Consider the following 24,771-nt stretch of genomic DNA (forward strand, 5'->3'; position numbering starts at 1 on the left):
ACCGAACACGGTAGTCGGTCGTGGATTTGCACTTGGACCCAACGGGCAGGCCACGTGAGCTTTCCAGATTTTCACATTTGTAATACCTAAATAGGGATCAGTTTCCCTTAGTCCTCCTGGTAGGTATTCCCCTTGGCAGATTGCTCACGTGTCACGATACCGTAACCAAATAATCCAAAGCCATTACAACTTAGGTCTGCCAGTGGCCGAGGTGCCTAGTGCTCTGGAGGACTTGGGATCAAATCGGACCGGTCAAAAAATCTCGGTAAGTTTTCGGCTTTATTAAACCCTTATTGAAATTGCTTAAAAGACCATCTTAGTGCTCACGGGATGGAAAGAATTTTAAAGAAAGGTCCACAAAACTGTTACCATATAATCTTAACGACCTTAAGGGGAAGATGATAATGGGGTCAGTCACTGTTCTGAGGGATTGGAGTCATCCTATCCGCTCGAATTCGATTCCCGGTCCGCCAGAACAGTAGACACAATAATGTTCAATCTGTTATACAGTATAAAGAGCTATTGTAAATTGTCCGCTCCGTAAAAAATAACTTTAATATTACTAATTACTATTTTAAAAAATTGGCTGTGGGGACATCTATTATGAGACTATCATAAAAAAAAGTGATGATACAATGGCGCTAATCCGAACTATTGGAGTCCAGTTCGGATTAACGAAGGTATGATAGTAGTCGTATAGAAAAATGTCCACTTTAAAAGAAAATTCTCGATTTACGAGAAGGCGTTTGAAATGTTTCATTAAATTTATATTATTTAAAATTATAACGAATTAATTATTAATTGCGAAGAAAATTTAATTTTTCTGTACAAAAATACGTTTTTGTTTTTTAATTCGTAAAAATGGCAACACTTGCAGTCCACTCAATCGAAAACATGGCGGCAAGCACGTGTTCCGTGGAGGTAAAAATATACGATAAAAATAACAAGACTACAACGTTATCCGAATCGTTTGTCAGTCCGTGTAAACTGAAAGAATTGTCGTTGGCCGTTCGTAAAATTCAAGAATCTACAAATGAAGCTTTAACTAAACTCGTGAATGAAAAGAAACCGGTCGATGGTATAAAAATGATTATTTTCCACCTTCCTATCGGTTTCAAATAATGTTAGTTTTATTTTCAGATGATGTGCAGGATGACGACGATTCTGATGATGATGGTGAAATGTTTCGGTGTAAAAAGCTTAAAGTGTCCTGAAATTTTCATCTTTGTTCGATGTAAATATGTAAAGTTACATTAAATCATTACCTAACCTGATTTTCTCACTTTTAAGATTATCTAATTACATAATGGATACTGCCAAATTTTGGAATGTGGAATTTTCTAATAGAAGAGTCAAGATTTTTATATTTTTAAAGCAGTTTTCTTGACATTAAGTCTGAAATCATTACAATAAGCAGTCATAGTATACATTACTTGAGCTATTTTTAATTATTTTTCATATTTTAAAATTTTTTTACTTATTTGAAGCAAAGTATTACTTAGAATGAGATTTTAAGTTTTTTTTTTGCAAATTAAATAACCTTCCCAGATGTTTGTACCGGTTGCATAAAATAGATGTAATTTCCTTATATCCGTCGGTATCACACTTTGAGGCAGTCATACTTATAAATGCGCTACTACTGAGCTCTGGTTACCCAACATCACATATATTCATAAATAAAAAAAACTTAAGTTGATCAGTACACACAACTATTATGAAATTTTAAATATGAATGACATTTTAAAATTAATATACATATATCTTGCTGAAAATTCTAAAGATATAGTTTTGTTGACGATACAAGAAAACCAACCAGTTTTAAAATAATTATCTTTGCTTTTTTTTGTTTATTAAGGCTTCTTCAGATTAAACCTTGGTTACAAATTGAAACATCTTTGATACGGTGCATATTTTAAATCTTTATTGAAGTTTTAATCTGGAGAAGCCTTAAATAAACGAGCGATTATTTATTGAGATCGTTGCCTTGCCGGGCTGCAACTTTAAATCGTATTTTTATTTCGTTTTGTTTAAAATATATGTTCTCCCTCTCAAATTAGTAGTATCTTGCCTCTATATGTCATACTTTTCCTTTAACGATAGTCATGCCAATCATCTATTACTGTTTTTGGGGGGAAAACTGTAATTGAAATAACGTGACTTCTGGTGTAAACCGGAATTTGCCTTTTTGCAGCCCAAAAAGGCAAAAGTAATTCTTTTAAACAATTTGGTTGGCTTTCTTGTATTGTCAATAGAACTGATGATTAATTTAAATTGAGAGAGAATTTATATACAAATATTTCACTAACTTCTTTTTTGTTACTAAGTTTAAACTGGAGTAAAGTGTAAATTTAACAAGTTCTAGCCAGTTCCAGAAACAATTTTTTATTTATCAAATGTTTTTGGCTATCTTAGTGGCATCCTCAGAATCAAATTTTATTTGAGAACATAGAAATTTAGAATAAATTTAAAATAATTATGGCATAGATGTTTTATTTATACCAATAACACGGCATTAATACATCCGTCATTTTCTGGATTGTTTGTAACTTGGGCATATTTACCCCAGACTACTTTACCCGACTGCGTTACCAAACCCAACTCGCTAATGTTCACTTCGATGATCGTTCCCTTTGTAATCACTCCCAGCGACGTGTACACGATGGAGGTTGGATTTTTCTTCACGCCTATGATGGGAAGATAGAAAGTGGCTTTCAACTCGGGATGCGTGACGTGTGCCTTTTTGAACCTAAGTCCCATTGGTCTAATAAAATCTTTCAAATTTTGGAGGCTTTCTCGTAAATCCTTCTCCTACAAAACACACTTTGGTTACCATCCTCTTCCAAGCTTTCTTCTTTCGCTTGCCAGTTTTTAAGACCCTAAATACTTCTGCCTCGCTAACGCCACGAACTTTCGGAATAGGAACTTCCCATTTTCCCGCTTTCTCCTTTCTCTTTTGTTTGATCATATTTGAAAGAATTTTGGCGTGATTCTGCCTCTCTCTGTCTAGCAGATAGGCCGGAACGGCACCTTCCGCCACCTTTTCTGGGTCTTTCTGTTTAGTTCTTCTTTCTTCGTGCATTTTTAGTGTTTTCTTCATCTGTATTTTTTCAGAAAATCTCTGCCTGTTGTACAGTTTCGCTTTTATTCCACGCAATTTCTTTGCCTTTTCTGCCATTTCGTGAGGCAGACGCCCTTCCTTCTTTCTCTTCCTTTCGTGATAATCCAGTCGGTAGCCATACCGCTTACGATGAAGTTCGATATGTTCATTTTGAGGCATGGTGATTTTATTAAGGTAACTGAAATGATAAAATTTTCAAAATTAAAAATAACTTTTGGTATAAAATATATAAAAACTCACATTTTTGCATATAAGCATTTTATTTCAAACCCGCAAACAATATATCCTCCTCGTACACACCAGGGTGTATATTAGATAAATACAACACTTACTTGAGCCTGTGACTGGTGTGAAAATAAACAAAACCAAATCAACAAACGTTTTCCGGACACTCTCCGTGTCCGTTTTAACACGAGGAAGGACACGGAAGGTGTTCGGAAAACGTTTGTTGATTTGCTTTTGTTTATTTTCACACCGATCACAGGCTCAAGTAAGTGTTGTATTTGCCAACAAATAATTTTATTCTAATAAAATAAAGATTAAAAAGACATATCACAACAATGTTAAAAAATATAAACTAAAAAGTGCACAATTATTCAAAATAATATCTGTTTTACAAGATTAATAGAATTATTTTATTAACCAATCAATAAATCAGCTGGATGACCAATATTACAAAATTGTCAGTATCTGCTGCTCTGGGAACAAAGTTCAAGTCTTAAACAGAACATCAAAATTCTCATAGGTCCTTTGACCTATGAGAATAACATTGGGGTTCATCCTTCAACATCAAACCATTCTCACAATCCATCACAAGTTTGACTAGGTCCAAGCAATAAAGACTTTGTGTGCCCAAGGTAAGTAAATTGTAAATTAGATTCTTATTAAACAATCAAATCTGATATGTAAAATTAAAACATAACTTTTCATATTTATCCTGTTTTCTATCAGAAATCTGATCCATTTGGAATTTGCCAAACAACAAATTGTTTTAAAAAATCATAGACACTAATTTCTTAGGCTTTCATGAACAATATAGAAATACTTGCAATGAAATGATTATACATACTGTGATGGGGTATATCTCCCAAAGGGTCACATATAGTGGTATGGTTCCTTTGACTTTTTTGCTCCTATGGGCATGCTTTACAGCTCTGTTAAGGTCCCAACAGTGTCATCACATTTCAATTGTGCCAAAATGGAGGCTGACATGTTGCTACTCGAAGTGACGTTTTTGCTGCTGATGGTCGAAAACACTTTTGCTGGAGAGAAAGCTATCTCAAAATGGCCGATGTAAACGATGATTCTCTTACTGCTATATTTACGTGCGTTTGTTCAGTATTATTAGAAGAAAAGCCATTCAGTTCGATGTTTTTTATAAGAAAACGTAGAAATGATGATTTATTTGTGTCATTGGCGTTGACTGATTCTATTAACACTTTATGTATTTTTAAATGATTTAATGATGATAAGTCTACTTCAGAAGGCAAAATTTTATTCTCTCTCAAATATTGCAGTAAATTGCTAGAATCTGTAAATAAAAATTAGAAACAGTATTTCATAAACCAACTTTTAACGGTAGGTTTGACTTCATAAACAAAGACAATAATAATAGATTCTTATATTTCGTTTTGTTATTATACATTTCACATTTATTAAAAAGATACTTGAAGCAAAGGAGTTAAAAATCTGCTCATTTAATGTAGCAAAAAAACTGTTTATCGTTTGGTAATCGAAAAAGATACTTCTTCACGGAGGCGTCCATCTTGTAAGCAGTATTTTTAGCGTGGTCGAGAGGTGCTGCCAGTGCGCTGAAAGCGTAGCTTAAGCGCGCTGGCAGTAGGCTTAATAATTGAACACATGCGCTAAAAGCGCTGCAAGCGCGCTGAATAAATGAATGCGCGGTTAAGGTCCCAACAGTGTCATACACATTTGCAATTGTGCCAAAATGGAGGCTGACATGTTTCTACTATACCATAGCTAAATTTTGAAAATTTTTTAACACGTTAAACTCATGTTCATGCAACAACTGTTTTGTAAACGCTGTTATATCTAATAAACGAATATTCAGTCATTTTATCGTAAAAGTGAACTTATGGATCGGTCTAATTGAGTCACGTGATTAACGTAAAGGTCTTATTCATAGCCATACATGAATATCGATATTCGAGTGTCCTGACAACTCTACTAAATGACATTTTCTTCTTCTGTATTACGAGCTCTCATTTTAAATAATAATAAATTAAATATTAATGGTTAAAAGGTAACTCACCGATTTCTAGAAACTGATTGCTTCCATCCACGTGGCTCGTCGCCTATCGTAGTTACGGGAAAACAAGATGTCCGATATAACCAAATTATAGCCAATATAAAAACCCGAATTGATTTTATATATAATAATTTAATTATTTACATCAAATCTGACGATAAAAATGCTTATAAATTCTATGAATTAAAAAATATGTTTATAATATTTATTTGTAAATTTATTACATGCAAGCAAATATCAATATTTTGTAAAAAATCTTTATTTCTTCGGTATCTTTTTTTTTTAACTCTCCGCCCTGTGGGCACTAAGAAAGTCTCTTTAAGCAAGTCCATGATGAATTCGGCCAGGCTCGACATATCCGAACGGACCACCCCCGAAAAATTTTTGGGAATTTTTCGACTCGTTCGGATTTGATCCCGGATCCCCAGAGCGGTAGGCTGTTACCTTAACCGTCATTTCTTCGGTACCATAAAAAAATGTGAGAATTTCTTTGGTATTTATTGTTTATATATTCTTTTATAAACTATTTGAAATCTTAAATAAATATTTAGGGATCCGGGATTGAGGCCGAGTCGGAGGATTTTTCCAACTTTTTTTTTTTGTAAATAGGTATATGATCCCGCTCTTTTGTACCGATAATTAAAATAAAATAACATTAAACTACAGTAATATACAAAATTTGTACGGAAGTGACGACGTAAAATATAGCCGAATGACCAGTAACTTATTTGGTTAGCTACACGAAAACACATCTCTAAGTTTTAGGTTGAAAAGGGAAATTTATATTTTTGAAACTTATATCTAAACAACGCGAAAGACACCGAACACGGACGGCAATGGACTACAGATCAACAAGTCACTCACGATGATTATAAAGATCTATCTGTACTCATACGGTGATTTTGGACTTGGAGTATTATTCTCCCATAAAAACTTTGTTAGAGCTGTGTATCTTTTATCCATAGAAGCACGAGCAAACAAACACCAAACATAGGAAAGATAATAAGCACAAAGACACGCCAATGACATTAGAACTATAGCAGAAAAATTTCTAAACTGATTGTCAAGAATAAGAGATGAGCGATCAGTTATTGACGCCGTCGTAGTTTTAATTTGGGCCTATGTGTTTCCAGGGCCGGTTCATTGGACGGTGCATTTGCACAGGGCGGCAAGCTTCGAGGGCAGCAAAAAATGTGTTTAACATAATGGTTTGTAAAATTTCAAACGTTAATATGAGGTTGGGCTAGAGATGCAAGGTATAGTATTGCACACGTCGGCAAAATTTCGAGGGCCGGCTCTGTGCTTCGAATAACGTTACAGTTTATGGTACTAAGTTATAGTGTATATAATTTATGAAAAATTTTGCAAATTAATCGTTTGCTGTAGAAATAACGTTGCACACAATATGCAGAATTTATAATTTGGAATATAAGGAAATATTCCTCTTTCAACCTGATAACGCGGAACTGCAACTTCGATAATTTCATCATAAATACAGTTAAATTTTTCACATTCCTGCGTGTTAGACATAATGTAATTTCTACAGAACATTATTAATTTACGGAATTCTATAAAATTGTAAAAATGTAAGGAATTAAAAAAAATACATTAAAAATTTATTTATTTTCACACGGATAAAATACGAATTACAATATAAATTTCCATAAAATGGAAATTTATATTGTAATCCGTATTTTATCCGTGCACTCCATACTACCGATGCACTCGCATAGGTATCAATGCGAGTGCATCGGTAGTAATTAAAAGATATTTATTATTCTTAATTCGTAAACGTTTATAGTAGAAAATTAGCATAAAAGTTACATTTGGTTTCACCGTATTGTTTTTTCTTGATAGAGTTTTTAATAAGATTACAAAATTCTTAATAAACAATATAAAATTGAGAAAATTTGTTAGTTTATTCAGTGATAATATATTCAGGAAGCGAGGCAAATTTTATTATAAGGAACAACGTATTGATGCTTTATCAAAAGATAATCTAACGAGATAGATACGTATCAGAGATTGAGACCCATCACTTCGAGCTTGCAATTCCTTGAGATTTCCACTAAGGACACCATGCAATGCTTTAGCATGCGTAGAAGGAAATGTAGTTTCCATCTTAGTATTTCCTCCGTCTTTTGTTGCGTGAACAATACAAGCTTGAATCCTTCCAGTATTTCTCTTACAGGTAAGTAAGTACATTGCACCAGTTTCCGTAGAAAGCGCAGAATAATTTAAAGAAATTGAGCCTTACAATTGTAGATCTTCGCTCATATTTTTAATAATAGAAATCTAAGCTGCAAATGATGAGACAATACAGAAAATTTTTAAAAATCTATATGTTTAAGCACAAAAATTTGCCAAATCAAATGAGCTTAATTGAAGAAATTAAGGGAGGGATCATTAAAAAATGAAGGCATTTTTGCCTGTCTGATATCGTAGGGAAGTTGAGAACAAAATATCTTTACTCATTTTGGAATATGCAATTTAATATGAATTAAAATTAATTAAAATAAATATATTTACAACATTTTTCAAAAATTTTATTTTCATTTAAACTAATATAGTTGAGCAACATAGAATGATATAATAATATTTGAGAAACTGTTACGAGATTAGTGACGTGCCTCACTTTAACACATCTAACGTCTAATTTCTTAATTTTATCTTTAAAAAAAAGACCACATTAACAGAAAAATGATAGATAATTCCTATTAATACTCAAATATTATCACAAAATAATGAAAATATATTTAACTAGAAAGATTTATTAGTTACTAATGACATTAATTATATAAATCATTTGAAAATCAAATACTTGAAGCCATTCTTTGTATTATCTGGCATAATAAAATTCAAACTATGTCACTTATTCAGCATATATTGATTATAATTAGAATATATATATATATAAGATCTCATTATCAATTGTTAGAAGTAGGGATCATTAAATTTAAAAATAAATAAATAATCATATAATGATCTACTATTTAACAATTTAGTATCCTTAAGTAATATATCAATGAGAACATTTTTTCTCCTTAATTATATATTATTGTCTTAATATATATTGTTTATTATTATATATTAAGCTATTTTGAACACTTAAGCTAAATAGATTTCTTTTCTAATATATTTAAAAATAAATATTAATAAAATTAATATTTTAAAGAAGAATAATTTGTTTTTAATTATTTATTTAACCGAAGAAAGTATTTAAATTTATCGCTTTTTTTGCACATTTTTAGTACCTTTTAATGCATTTTTAAGTGAAAAATGTGTTAAAAAGTATTAAAAATCCTCCTTAAAAGTTTGAAAAATTTAAAAAACAAATTGCTTGTTTTTAAAATTAAAAATAGTTAATATTTTGCATTAAAATTTGAATTAAAATAATAAAAACTCTTTATTAATTAAAAAAAATGGCGTCTTTACGAACTAGCGACATCTGTCGAAGAAAAAATTAAATAGAGTTAAGGATTAGTTATGGCATTCCTCGCAGATGTCGCTGGTGGTGACACCTGCAGGCTCACCTCCAACCCGCCTCCAGAGCAGAATCTCATTCAAGTAGCGAATGGTCATCATTGTTATAAAATAAGAGTCCGCGTCACATTTCAGTTGTGTTTACTCCTTTATCTTGAATGAAATTAACTGATTGCGTGTCACGATCGTACCCGTCGACGACGTCAGTGGATAAAACACGCGGCGGATAAAGAGAAACGAGGTGTACATGGACAAGACAAATTTTGGGTAGGTGAACCCTCTCCGACACTCGGTTTCAAACGCGTACGTGAAATGGGTGGGGCGTCTCTGCCAGCGCATAATAATAACCAGGTGTACACGTGTACCACTCGGGCATCATCGCTTTGCATAACAGAAAGAGCGCGATTTACTCACTTTCTGTACGAAAAAGCGCGTGCTTAACAATGGCAAAGCGTTTTGTTTATCGGTAAACAAAGCCCCGACACACAAGCGATCGGAAAAATTGAACACTAGAACGTGCTCGTGAGCATCGTGATCGATAATATAAACTCGTTTCAAGGGGTTATTAATATTTATATTATTAAACTAATTGTGTAATAGACAATGACAAATTTCGAACCTACGCCACAATTATTAAGCAATCGACCATATTGTTTTTTTTTAATTATTTATACTTTAAGTTCTTTATATTTCTCGGTTTATTCCATTTCTGGTTTGGTTCTGGGTCTTTGTCCGACATTTGACCCCGAGCATTTCTTATTAGTCTGTGACACTCGGGGGGAGGGAAGTTATCCACGTGGTACACCTGTCGCATACCCCATGCTGACGACGACCTACACCTGTCTTTTATGTATATTATATATATTTATTTACGAGATTATTCTTCTTAACCTTGACCTTTGCAATTAAAAAATTCTGCAGAAAATAAGAGGGGGGAAAGGTTTTAGATCCGCTTTCTCGTTCCGATTCGGCGAGAGAAAAATCACTTTCTACTGTTCTTGAATTGCTTAGGAACAGTTGTCACGGTGATGCACGAACGATTTAAGATACTTTCTTGCGACCCGGGGTATGGAAACGTTTCGTAATCCATCTGTTTTATTATAAAAATAGACGAGCGACTTGTTAAATTAACAAACGGATCTTCGGTTATTTGGTAACACAGATGTTACCGATCAAAGGATTTTTCGAAAATGAAAAATGCCGGTTTGTTGTTCGATATTTGGCAGTTGAGGTATCGTGTTACTGCGGTTTGATAAGTCGATTTGTCTACTACGTTCCTCGTCTTTCTTTTCCTTACTTAGTCATTTCGTCATGGCGGATAACACCACGTAATTATGAGATAATCGTAACACTATATAGGGAGATTGCATATGGTTATACAAATATTTTATCCGTTAATTCGTAACAAAATGTAATAGTAATAGTATAGTGAGTTAGGACGGTTTGAAAAAGTACAGTAGGGCCCGGCTCCTTTTGATGGCCCCTCGCAATGAAACACAGGAAGAATATCTCCGTATGTTGTTAGGAATCAATTCCAATCTGCACCCCAATTTTTTTCCATTGAGATTTATAGATATAGATTGTTAGAATACGGGGGATAAAGATTGGATTAATTAATAAGTGATGGCTTCTTTCTGTTTACGAATGCTTGACGTTAGGCTACTGTTTGCCTTGATGATAATCATCACAAATTGCTACTTAAAAAACTTCTTTTTTTTAGAACTATGGGAGTTCTATCGTTGATTCGCTTGACGACTCAAACTTAAAGAGCCGTCTGAAAAATCAAGGATGATTTACCGACCTTTAACAGGACAAGAACCTGTTCGACTAACTGGGCCACTGGAAAGGTGAACTAGTCTGTCGACAGAAAGGCCTCAGTTGCACATGGCGCGAAAATTTCGGAGTCGGTTCCAGCCAGATGGCAATGGATCCATATATTTTTTTTCTTTCCTTGAGACTAAAGGGCGCGTTCTAGATGCGGCCGACAGAGATGACGCGATGTGTCATACATATCTTTATAACCGCTAATCCCCGAGGAATAATTTTTATTAGGGCAGTCTCCTACTGACAACCGCAACGAGGAAATGAATTCATTACGTTCATTCAGTTTTAATATAACAGTAATTCTAACGAGGTTAACGTCACATCAAAATTCTAATTGCCTTTACCAGTCGAAGCCCTATATACAGTATCATCGGTGCAGTTGTCGGGTTTCTAATACATAATTTCCGGCTTTTAAAATGTTTTTTTACGTGCAAAAATTAGATTTAAATAAATTTAATGCTTTATCTAAGCGTGCAGACGAACATTTTTATTTTTGTTTTTATTTGAAATTCATCGACCGTTTCTACATTTGTAATGCTCAGACACTCCGAAAAAATGGTGTAGATATTATCACTTCCAGTAATAATCTCGCTCTCGAGACGAAGTAATGTTTGACTTCCACATGTTGGCACATCATCTCACTTAGTTTCAGCACATGTTTATTAGGACGCAATTCCGGTAAGGACGGGAGCAAGACCCGTGAAGGATTCCACTACTACTACTTCCGAATGCCAGAATTGCTTCCAGGTGAGAATGGTTCGTCTCTGAAGTAAAGCATGAAGCGTCGAATTCTCTAAATTTCTGAAATGATTTAAAAGTAAGAACCCTCCTTACTAGCTTAAATATATCGTTTTTTACTATACCACTTCCTATACTTTAAAACGAACTTCCTCCGGTTTCACAAGAAGATTTGGGCGCATTTGATTACCAGTATCCTGTTCGGCAAAGTGATGAATATTGAAACATGCGGAACAAGGATAGGCATGATGACCGACATAGGGTCATATAGGCTAACTCGTAGAAAAATTACAATGATAAATTCTTCTGAAAACCGCGTGACTTATGAATAACGCTTAAACTATCCTCGAGATATTGCTCAATTTTGCTTCGGTGCAAACATATTTCCTAATTTGTTTTATGCAAATATTTGACACCAGAACACGTTGTCAATATTTGTTAATTTCTTAAAGAGGGAGGAGGAAAAACTTACGTAATTGGAATTCTATCAACGATTTCTCTCCAGAAAAGTAAGGCTGTGAACCGATTTCGTATTAAAAACACCTAATTATAAATAGTAATATACATTTCTTCGTCTCGTAAATTGTGCCACTCGAAGATCCGAAATTGTAATTTTAGTATACGACTTGTATAGAAACTTTAAGACCATGAATGAATATGTGGAACAAGAAGAATCAGGAAAAGGAACTAATAAAAGCACGAGCAGTATGTATCTGATATAGGGGAGGAGCGTAGAAAGAGATATTATCTGTTGGCTTTGTCCTCGGGCGAGCAGGCAATGGACTAGAAAGGAACCAAGTATTGCGCAAAGGAACTACAAACGAAGGCTTACGAGACCCCAAAGCAGCCATTAGTAAAGGTAACAAATGATAACTTTGAACGAGAAGCGAACCGATTTATGAACAATTTGCTCTATTCATTCTCTTTTTTTTCCCTCCTTTCTTTTTTTCTCGTATTATAAATCTACCGAGAAACTTGCACGGGTATTAAGTTTAGTATTTGATTCTAAACCTCTCGACAACGGCCACCGATATTTAAAAAAATGGCCGTCGTTTACAGGTGTCCGTTATCTCAGGTTCCACTCCTCTAGATTAAATTTCGATTATTTTACTGTAAAATTTGTTGCTGCGTGATTATTTTATGCGAAATCGGCTTACAGAAGTGGAGTGTAGCATATAAATTATTCACTGATGGCTTACGTAAATGTAATTTTAACAAATTAACACTATTATATTCTAAACATGCATGAAGTTTCACAATTTTTTTGACTTTTTATCATTATATTTGGAAGAAAATTTATGGTTTTGTTTTCAAAACAGTCACGAAATAAAATGCCATCTCAGCTTTTAAATTGGAAATTAAACGTAGAAATGAAGTTATATAAAAAATGCTTTTTATTCAAAATATTTCTGTATTTTTTCGTCCGAGAAGCGAGTTATTCGTTGTATTTACCATACAATCTGATAGTTTTACTGAATTTTTTCGCATGTTTCCATGGAAAAAAAAACAAAAGAAAGTCAGGAAAATCTCATTAAGATTCTTCCCGAGATTTAAAATTATAAAAAAAATAGTATTTTAGAGATGATAATTTCCTAAATATGCTGAAATTGTTGGTGTAACGCCTTCAAAAAAAAAAAAAAATAATAATAATAATAAATAAAGGAAGAAGACAAATAGCATAGCTGCTGATGTTCCCAGGTAAAGATTGTGAAGTTAAGAGACAATTTAGAAGAGAAGTACGTTACTCAGTTGACGAAATTATGTAAATTATAAGAAATAAAAGCATTCTGCTGTTTGTCATAAATGACAAACGGCGGCAGTGTTCTTTTGCAGCAATTTTTCTGACAATGAAAGAGATGACACGGCTGATAAATCAGTGATGCATGGGAGAGAAATCTCAAAACGAATGCCACGGATGATCCCGAATAGTGAGCTTTTCCGGGATGTTATCAGGTGGAATGACCCTTCTTCATTCATCTACTGTCCATCTCTCCGCCATTGATTTCTTTTCGTTTATTTAATATTTCCAGGAAGTATTCCCCCTTTTACGTCGGCCGTACCGTTTCCTCTCTTACATATTTGTTTCCGTGGCGCGCGGGGTTTTTTCCTCCCGTTTTAAAATTCTGCCGACGAGATAAGATACGGCAGATATGAATTTAACAACGTACATTACGTGCCGTTATGCATTAAACTGGATTAATTAGAAAATATCAACGTAAGAGGAAAAAATGGAGGGCAAACACGAAAAAAAAGGAAGAAAAAGTTCGCGGCCGTCGTCGTAAGTCTGATCACGTGGTTGCCATGGTTACCGAAGCTTCTGTCCTTGTACAGGGCGTCGCTTTCTCCTAGAACTTGGTCACGTGATCGGCGGTATTCCGTGATATCGCCGCGGCTCTTCTGGTAAAAATCTACATGGAATAAAGTATCGCCAGCCAACAAATCTCTCGTAATTCTAAACTATTGCTAACACGCTCGAGAAAAATAAAAATAAAAAAAAGAGAGAATATGGTGAGGAAGGTGTGACGTAAACGTCGTGCGCAATGAACTGTGACGTCACGCAATTTGAATATTCCCCAATGACGTTTGGACGTTACAACGAGTAATTAATTTCGTTTTCGATTTTGGTTAATATTTAAGAAAAAATCGAATAAAATCTGGCATTTTTTATTTTTGGGGGAATTTTGAAATATTTCCCACATTCGACCTATAAAAATAACTTAATTTTTATGTATTCTTTACTGCAGCCCCCTAAATTACGGCATAAAATCCCCGTTTTTTCCCCTAAATTAAGGCATAAAATCCCTGTTTTCCCCTAAATTAAGGCATAAAATCCTTGTTTTTCACTAAATTACCGCATAAATTCTTGTTTTTTCCCTATGGCACATAAAAAAAAGACTAAACGTTGGTTCTGTTTTTATTATTTCGTACAGATTTGATTCATTGCAATTGTCATTGCAGCATACGTACCTCATAATTTTCAAAAGTAATGACTCGACCCCGTCGAATTGTTTATAAATCTTATCAAGGAATGTCAGCCGTAATCTGTTACCACCACTTTAGATAACTTTTAAAAATATTAATTTATCTTTCCAACATCTAAAATAAAAAAAAAGTAAAGTAAATCTGTTTAGTTTTACTTCTGGCTTTTTCCCCCTATCAGCAAACCGATTATAACCCGCACCAATTTGCATAAACGTAGTAAAAGGGGAGAGGAAATGAAAAAAAAACCGCCATTTTTGTTAGGTTCATCCCGTGTTATTTCGAAGTTTAATCGATTCAATGCCTTTCGTTTCGCCTCTCCTGCTCGACTAACTATCGCAAATTACTAATTATTAACCCGTAGACTGTAAACGCCCATCCAAAACCGCATCGTTGCACTGTTTTTAATGGGAAAAGTTTAAAAATAAATAGACTTGTGTATCCCACATATAGAAATACGTTAAAATTAAATTTTACTACAGAAAAATATCACGAATTTTTTACTTTATCTTCATCGCTTATCTTAATTCATTCCATAATTTTTTTTTTCATGGAGATAACAAAGGTTAATTTACAAATCAAAATATTGCGATGCTTTCGTTATTACAGGCATTATTATATAATGTTTTAAAGCGGTAAAGAACGAACTTCTTAAGTAATCTTCACTAGTATCCACTCAGACGTACTAACCGACACCCTCTTTAGTTTGAGACCATTTATGGCGCTGAATTGTGTAAACATGTCGTCGGTTGAAGTAGAAAATAGATAAGATAGAGAGACCTATGCACTTCGTTGGTAAATAATCTCTTATCATCTATCTATTGTTCTTTAGTATTAAGTTATATGGCCGTTTCCTTACCTATACCATGTATTCGAATAAGGTAAGTTTGTTAAAATCGATACACACACACACATATATATATATATGTTTTTTTTTTTTTCTACAGAAGTAAACCTTTACACCATTCTAGATCGATAATTATAATGAAAATTGTATTGAAAATCCGTACATTAAGCACATTTAGACGTTTTACTTTAATCTCAAGTGTGATTAGATCTGTAAAAAAACTAGTCTCGTGTATATATATTTTAAATTAAAATTGCTACGGACGTTCTGTTAACCATATAAAAATTATTGGAAGTGATGCGGTTAAGAACTGGTTTAATTTCTAAATAGGTAAACATAGAGGTAAATTTTTATATATAATGTAATTTTTTATGTATAATTTTTTGACAGAGTAATGCTAACAGATCCTACGCGATGATATCTCAAAGACAAAGCGCAATAAATTTCGAAACCGAGAGGATCGAAGCTCTTCAAAGGGAAAGGTTATATATCCAAAAGAAAACGTTCACAAAATGGATGAATTCCTTCCTTCAAAAGGTTTGTATTCAATAAAAGTTATAAATTATTTATTTATTTAAATTAAGTAACCATTAGTTTGTATATTGCCGCTCGCATTCATTACTTTAAGGTTACTTTTAAAAACAATACAATAGTTAATTCGAGATATTTTTGGCCAATCTCTTTAATCTCCAGGAAACTTTTAATTCCAAGGAAACGTCTTGGTTCAATTATCCACTTAATAAATTTTCTACAAGGAATTAAAAGATATTTCTGTTTAGTTATTGCTTTGGGTTAGTTACATTACTTACAATAAAACTTGAGCCAAATTTTTACCAACTGGTTTGACCGGATAGACCCATTATTTATAGATATTTTATTTTTATCGATACTCTTATAAAATATACCCGAACTTCGATAATTGTAACCTATCAATAGACCCGCAAATTCGCCATTCTTACGCACTAAAACAAATGCTGCCGAATAATTCGAAATCAAATTCGAATTATATCGAATTCGAATCTATACAAGACACCGTTCTGTGCGGTAAACTCTTTGTTTTAATTAAATAAATGTATTTATAATCACCGGAACTCAATTTTTATTTATTTTTTTATTTATTTTTGGGGGGTTGAGGGTGACGATAAAACGGAAGAAAATGTCTCGCGACGTTTTTGGAGCCCCAAACTACACCTGCGAGGTGAATAATAGTCAGTTGAAGGTTGGTAAGAAGAAACAGGTCTGGTTACTGATGACGTGACTTTGGTATTTTCGTGGCTTGAGGAAGCTAGTAACGACAACAACGTAACGAACGTAATGACCAAAAACGCACCGTAGACGAATTTCCACGCCTCTACAATGGAATTTCCTCCTTTTGACGTGAGGAATATAATAATTAATTATAAATTTCAAACAGTTGACTCGACAATTTTGTCCAGTCGGTGATCAAAAGCGGATCGAGTTAAATATTTATTTATTTATTTTTTAATTTTCTATGGTCCTAATTGCGTCGTTAGACGTGGATTAATTGCAGTTGACGTCATTTCCGTAATTTGCCTGTCTGTCTGTCTGTCTCTCTCTTTTTCTCTCCGTGAGTTTACATAAAGTTCAACGTGATGAGCTGTAAATAAATTCTACTCTGCAATTTAAATTTTTATGTTTAGGAGGAAAAAAACTTTTACTGTTTTTAAAACAGTAAACTTTATATTGTATAAATAATAAAAAAATAAAGGAAAAAGTTTTCTTTTATATTTTAATAATAATAAATGCTAATATCTAAATTTAAAAAATTCTACCATGTAATAAATTTTTTTCTGCATCATTAAGCATTAAATAATGGCATTTCAAAAAGGAAAACATTTTATACTTCATTTAGTGTTTGAAAGGAAAATAAATTTAAATCATTCAAAAATTCATATCCCTGAAAATATTTAACTTGTAATATAAAATTACCGGATAAATAAATATGGTAAAGTCAATTAAGTCATTTTGTTCCACTCCCTGGAATATGGTAATTACTTTAATGGGGATGAAAAAGGATAAATGTATCTTTTAATAGTTGAAATAATATCTAATATATTTAAAAAATATATAATTGATCGTGCCGGATTGTCCGCTAGGAACATGCCTAGGAGTCCGGGGTCTCGGCGGTCCCAAAATTGGGAAAAATATAATTATACCATTGCAATTGTATATTATATTTTATTTAAAAAAAAATACCATAGCTACAATTAGACATTATTAGTTTATGATGATGTAAAATTACCTGGAAGGGCATCCAATCTTCTATGCCTAGGGGCTTTGGAAGGTCTTCGGGCACTACTGATTAATACCAAACCTCAATTGATAAATTGTAAATTGAACAAAATATAAATTAATAACAAGCAAAGTTTATACTTTACAATCATAAATCCTTACTAAAAATTAAAGAAGTTGTTTTATATATTGAATAATATCTTATACAGTACATTCATTTATTAATAATGAGATTCTTTAAAAGCAAGAATATATTTTAAAATTTAGAAAATATAATTCTATAATTGATATATTTTGTTTGATTAAAAAATTGAAATATTTTCATATATGATAGTTTGTTAAAATTGTTTTACTGTATTTATTCGATGAAGCAAAACTTATTTCTTTCTTTGTTTTTATCAGTAGAATTACAGTTTACCGCAAGATAATATGCATAGAAATATTTTTTGATGCGTATTGTTAATCTGTAATCGTCTTATCTTATTTTACAATGCTTTTTAAAGTTCCCACAATTAAAATTAAAAATAAATTCATGTATAAAATGTTGTTGCTTTTAGGAGAATACTTTAAATATATTCGATTAAATATTTATTTTTGCAGAAAAGATCATTATCCTTTAGAATATATTATTTACGAAATGTATTCGTATTTAAACTTTACGTTATTATTTCTTAAATAGCAGTGGTTATATTTATCGAAACTCTTTTGTTGATTTTTATCGGGTTATAGTGTTGATAAAAATATCCACGATTCTAAAATTATTTCCTAATTAACTAAATTAGTTTTTCCTCTATACAGCTGATTAGTTATTTTGATAATTAATAATTTTATATAGGTTATGCTGATAATTATCTGAAGCATTAAAAAAAGCTAAATATATAGTGATTAATACATTTCATTCACTGATTTCATTCTAAAACAATAAAGAATTAATACAACTTCACATTTAGATTAACATCTTCAATGCAACGTACACCAAGAATAATTGTATTTATTTAATAAAATAATTAAAATTATACAAAATACTTTATAATAATTTACAAAAAACCTTATTTACTTTATCATATAATTATATATATTATATAATAATACAGTTGTAAAGTTGAACTGATTAACAACTAAATGAATTTAATTCTTAGTTAGCCATATATGTATACTGCTGGAAGCAATTTTACATAAATATTAAACCATAATCTACTTTTAATATATATTTATATATATAAAAAATGATGATGAAAGATTTAATTGAAAAGAAATTGTTAATTAATTCAGAAATCAGGTCTATAAAGATAGGTCACTCGCAATTATAATTTAATGCCGTCGTTTATGAAATATCGTAGAAGTTAAATTGTAATTTCGGTTTAATTATATTTTTCAAATTTCACAAAGCAATTCGCTTTAAGCAAACTATTTAAAGATAATTATTACAACACTAGTAAATAAAAATCAAGGAAAATAACTATAAAAAGAATATAATTTATTCATTATGTAATTGGAAACATTTTTGTAAGTGGTACAGTCAAGTAACGGCCTTAAAATTAAGAAATTGGCATAAATATTTATTCTTTTTTTAAGATTTTCAAGAAATAATACACCTAATCAATAATAGTTTATAACTTAAATTCTAAACTGAACAGGATACAGGATTACAAATATGTTAAAATGTAAATAACCTTGAAATACCTCAAAAATGTTTAAATATGTAAATATTTATGTAAACGTCTTCATTTCAAAGTTGTTGTTTGGTTACGTTCCTTAAATAAACAAGTATTTATAATGATTTTTTAATTTAAAGATATTTTTTCTTAATTATTTTGCAATTAAAAACAAATAACCTTAAAAGCAATACAATGTATCATTTATAAATGTACTGTATAAATTGTAATTTATATACAAAATATTATTTTTTAAATATATTTCAATAAAGAAATACAGTTTTTCTTTTGTGAAGATCATTTTAAAATATGGTATTGGTTTTAATTAAAAAATATTAAGGTTAATACTTCTTAAGTGTTGTACAATAGCGTGACTTCTATGTATTATTATATTATACTATTTATAAAATTCAATAAATGTTGTAAATGATAATAGAAATATTTATATATAGAAACTATTTATTATTAAAATCATCACGAATTGTTATATCATGTAATTTATCAGTTGTATGGAAGCTTACGAATATATAAAAACTTACAACATTAAAGAATTTAGGACATTTACCAACTTGTTTTGCTGGATTGAATACTGGTTTAATTTAATAAACAAAAATTAAGTTCATGGAAGAACTTTGAAAATTGTTTTTATTATATATTTTATAAAATAGTTTTAAATTTAGATAAAAGTTATAATTATTTTTTTTTAATACAGTAATAAGAAGAACGAAATATATGAATTAAAGTAAATTAAGTTTTATTCTGTTGTAATTATCTTAGAAAATGGAAAATAATTTTTTAAGTTGATTTTAATTATTAAATATTCATGAATCTTTAAAGAAAAATGCTTTTCATTTTAACAATTAAAGTTAATTAACCAATCTTTGTGTATTTTGCATATTTTGTATGCATCTTATATTTTTGTATAGTTGTTAAATATAGTTATTATCCTAAACTTTTCAAAACTTCTATTCATCTTTTTAAAAAAGTAGACAAATTATTTAACAAGAATAAATATCTAAAATGAACATATGAATTAACTTCATATTTGCATAAGTTGTTTTTAAATTATATTACAAAATTACTATTATTTTATGTTCTTTATAATACTGTTTTTATTATGTTTTACAATATACTTTCAATAGAAAATATTTTCATTTTCTTTCAAAAGCCTCTTGCACAGACCTGTTAATTTTATTTATTTGTATGTTTGGTTCGGCATTCACAATTTATCAATTTCTTCATTTATTCTTTTATCGTGTTGAAATAATCCACATACAAAAACTCATTGACCTGTTCTTATTTCACTCTTAAATCATTCAACTTTATCATATAATCTGACTGCTGCTCTTCAAACACAATTGTCATTGATTTACTCAATTCAAACAACTTTTATGCATTACTTCTATCAGTGAAGTCTTTCTTCTAAATGTACAATGCATTCTTAAATATTTTTTCCGTGAGAATTATAAAAAAATACAACCATAAAAGGAGAAAGTAATCCTGAGGTTTTGTTTTCTATATAATACTGATATATTGGCATATTTTTGTTTAACTATTTTTTAACATATATAAATGAAACTTAACATTTTTACCGAAATCAAAAAATGATATCTATAATAAATCTATTATAACTTTTATTTTTAGTATTATATTCTTCTGCAAATGGGAAACATGAAATTGCTCTTTAATAAAAATCCATATAGTTTCATTAATCATTTGATTAATAGCATGCTAGTTAATTCGTACTTTTTATCTTTTTACTTATCAAATTTAAATTTTCGTATAAATAGGCGAATGCATATCAAATTAGAATTTAAAATTATATGAGTTTATATTTATAGTCTTTAATTAATAGAAAATGACAAAAAGTTAAAATCAGAGACAGAATAACTTCGCTTTAGACCGTGCTTCAAAATTCTAATGTTGGTCCCTCCCTCTAAACCACACCTCCCATTACAAAGAACAGGATTCGCATCCCCCAAAAAAACTTTTAACTATTGACTGAAAAAAATCCCTCGACCTGTAATTTAAACAATTGCTTTGATCATGAGCTGTACACCTTTTTATTGACATGCTCGGGCCCCTGTTGGTTCTGGATCCTGGTTTGGCCAAACTACTTTTCACCATTGTAGTTTCATCACTATAAATACCCAAGAAATTTTTTAATGAGGTTCTTTTTATAGAGTTAATTTCTCATCTTCATTTATTTATTTATTTTTAGCAGTGTAAATGAAACAAACAGAAAAATTATATCTTCAGAAAACATCAATAATGTCTCGTTCATTTGTTTCGATAAATGCTTATCGTATGTTTAAAATAATAATTAAATAAGCAATATTTACTGTTTGAAATACGCTTAAAATTGCTGATTAAACCCGTATAGTTTTCTATAATTTCTTTAAATCTAAAGAACATTTTATTATATTATTACGCGCTTTAAAAGCGCTCTCGAAAAAGAGCATGCTTGTCGAGAGAGTTACATTCTATGAATTAAAGTGTCTGTATAATTAATTTAATTTAAATAAAATTAAAAAAAACAATTAATAACTTTTATTAAATGTATAAATTATAAGAATTAGTGTTGAAAAGTTTTTTAATCAAACTACTATTTTTTACTCTATCCTGTGGGCACTAAGAAGGCCTTTTTACCAGGTCCATTATGGGTTTGGCCAAGCCACAATGGAGTAACAACTGGATGGTGAGGGATGGGGTTAACAGATCTGGACATGTTGGGTCTGTTCATTCATAGAAAAATTCCTGGCGCCCGTTATCTACTCGGATTCAATCTTGGATCCATAGGGCAATAGCTGGCCATTGAAAACCTCTTTAAAAAATACAATTTTAAAGTAATTTTAAAATACTTGAGATAGTATTATCAAACTAATTATTCGTGATGTTTCTTTTTTTAGGCTCGGATGGAGGTGGACGATTTATTTACCGATTTAGCCGACGGCAAGAAATTATTGAAATTATTAGAAATTATATCTGGAGAAAAACTTGGTAAACCAAATCATGGAAGAATGAGATTTCACAAAATTGAAAATGTCAATAAAAGTTTAGCGTTTCTCCACACAAAGGTTAAAAAAGAATTGATTTATACTTAACAAATATCAAATATTTAATATGTATAAATCAGTTTGTTTAAATAAAAATGATTTTTTTATTATATTAGGTACGGTTAGAAAGTATAGGTGCAGAAGACATTGTCGACGGAAATCCACGGTTGATACTAGGATTAATATGGACCATAATTCTTAGGTTTCAAATTCAAGATATTGAAATCAATGAAGTTAGTAATGTTGAATAATCTATAAAATTTTATTTTATTTCATATAATTTTAGTAAAAATTATTTGTTTTAATTTTTATATCTGATATATTTTTTCCCTTTATAAATTTATTTATATTTAAGAATGAAGATGATGAAAGCAGTGAAAAAAAATCTGCAAAGGATGCTTTATTGTTATGGTGTCAGAGGAAAACTAGCGGGTAAGATAAATTTTAATAAAAAATCAATTCTATTTTTAGTTTTTACTTTTAATGAAAAAGGAATTCAGTTTTACAATAAAGAAGTTTACAGTTTTTTTTTTTTTAATTAAATTATAACATTTTCAAGAATTGCATTTTTGTCTTAAAATATATCAAAAATTTTGTTTTATTCAGAGTATTCTTCCTGATTGTTTATTTTTTATATCTAAATATATAAATACAAAAGAATCTCAGATATGGAAGCATTATCATCTTATCTCAATCTTTCTTAAATAATTGTGTTGGTATTCTAGAGAATCAAATATAGTTGTTTACTAGTATATTGAAATAGTTTTGAGATTGAGGTTAAGATATGCATTGAAATTGGGAAATGAGACGTCAATCTAGAATTTCATATTTAAAATCTAAAAAAATTTGATAATCTAAGAGTTTTAATTTATTTTGATGAAAAATTATATTCATTAATAAAAATTGCATTGTAAAAAGTTAATGTCTATATTAAAATTTTAAATATTATGTTTACAAAAATCGGAAAGCATCATCTTGAATTTTTGATTTTTAAAATAATGCATCTTTTCTTTTAAATCATAGTTCAATTCATAGCAAATTATTTATGTTTATTGATATATAAGCATTTTATCTTTTTTTTTCAGCCAAAAGATATCTTATTCTATTTAGAAATTATTTTTTAAGTTGAGTTTAAGATAAATTTGATTATTAGGTATTATTTGGAAAAAAGGTTAATGTTACCTATGATAGCGAACATGGCGGCTTGTCTCTGAAACAGTGGGAACGCACGTTCCAACCTAACCTAACCTATTCTAATAATTTTGGCAATAATTATTGGCAACCAATTTATTAGAATAGGTTAGGTTATGTTAGAATGTGCATCCCCACTGTTTCACAGACGAGTTGCCATGTTCGCTACCATAGGTAACATTAACTGGGAAAAGTGATCAGGTTTCTAAATATTTTTTGTATCATTAATTGATACATAACAACAAAAAGTTTTAAATAAATTCATGAAATTAAACTTTCTGGTGAATAAATAATTTTCAATTTATATACACACACTTCATTTTGAAATATTGATATTTTAAAATGACAGATGTAAGATAAATGAATGTTTTATTTTAAGGAATAAATGATATTTTATTTTATTTTATCTGTCAAAATTTTATGTTTCATATGCTCTCGAAATCAATCAATTTTGGATAGTAAAATAATCAGAAATTTATTAGAATATTTAAATTTTTATTATAAAATTGTAAAAGATCTCTTTGTATTATAAAAATAGTTTAATAAAGAAATTTTCAGTGTTCTAAATTGTAAATTAGTAAAAAATTTTTTATGTAGACATTCAATAAAATATAATTTAACAGTATTTTTATATAAAGTTTTATTGTATTTACTTCTATTTATGATGAAGTACAAATAATTATTTCTACATATAAAATTCTAGTCTTTCTCCATTGTTTATTTTCTAATACTATAATTACTTTGATATATTTTAGATATCCTGGAGTCAATATTCAAGATTTCACTGTTAGTTGGAGAAATGGTTTAGGATTTAATGCTCTCATACATTCTCATAGACCTGATCTAATTAACTATTCTGCTTTAAATCCATATGATCACTTGGGAAATCTAAACAATGCATTTGATGTCGCTCAGCAAGAGTTGGGAATTCCCCGACTTCTTGATGCCGAAGGTAAATTAATTATATATACATTTAAATTTATAATTAAAAAATATATATTTTATGTTAAATATTTTGATTAAATTTATTTATCATATATTTTATGTATATTATGTTTATCAATTATATCTTCTTTCATGATTTTATATTATGGAAAATATATTAAATATTTAAGATATGGAAATAAAATTATTTATGGTATATGAGGAGGATATTGCCAATCTAACTCCATTTAAAATTGTTTAAAATTGTAGAATTCTTTTAGTAGAAGAAAAATTTAATTAAAATAAATACTGTTGTTTTATGCTAATTATTAAAGTTTTAAATAGCTATACATGCCAAATATTAATATAAAAAGATGACATATAACACTGTCTGTCAGCATTACATAAAAATAATTTATTTTGCAAATACTTTT

General features: G+C 30.2%; 2 protein-coding genes and 1 long non-coding RNA gene across 3 annotated transcripts in view; 2 read left to right on the forward strand and 1 right to left on the reverse strand.

Moving 5' to 3' along the window:
- The first annotated feature begins 887 nt into the window (after window positions 1-887).
- Window positions 888-1,274, forward strand: LOC136968906 (uncharacterized). Its single transcript, XR_010879721.1, has 2 exons — window positions 888-1,078; window positions 1,141-1,274. It is a non-coding gene; the product is annotated as an uncharacterized lncRNA (long non-coding RNA).
- A 1,199-nt stretch (window positions 1,275-2,473) lies between these two features.
- Window positions 2,474-5,493, reverse strand: Ip259 (NSA2 ribosome biogenesis factor-like IP259). Its single transcript, XM_067262931.1, is given in 3 exon segments — window positions 2,474-2,769; window positions 2,771-3,296; window positions 5,391-5,493. Coding segments are annotated over 2 exon segments (783 nt in total). The 5' UTR covers window positions 3,278-3,296; window positions 5,391-5,493; the 3' UTR covers window positions 2,474-2,493.
- Window positions 5,494-7,559: 2,066 nt separating this feature from the next.
- kst (spectrin beta chain, non-erythrocytic 5 kst) overlaps window positions 7,560-24,771 on the forward strand; it is a 96,169-nt gene continuing 78,957 nt past the window's right edge. Inside the window, 6 exon segments of the mRNA XM_067262933.1 lie at window positions 7,560-7,578; window positions 15,649-15,795; window positions 22,076-22,243; window positions 22,339-22,455; window positions 22,578-22,654; window positions 24,169-24,365. Coding sequence (XP_067119034.1) covers window positions 15,673-15,795; window positions 22,076-22,243; window positions 22,339-22,455; window positions 22,578-22,654; window positions 24,169-24,365 — 682 coding nt within the window. The 5' untranslated portion in view covers window positions 7,560-7,578; window positions 15,649-15,672.

This window comes from Centruroides vittatus, unplaced genomic scaffold, assembly GCF_030686945.1.
Source record: "Centruroides vittatus isolate TY-2023 unplaced genomic scaffold, ASM3068694v2 contig_165, whole genome shotgun sequence".
NCBI classification, from domain to species: Eukaryota; Metazoa; Arthropoda; class Arachnida; order Scorpiones; family Buthidae; genus Centruroides; species Centruroides vittatus.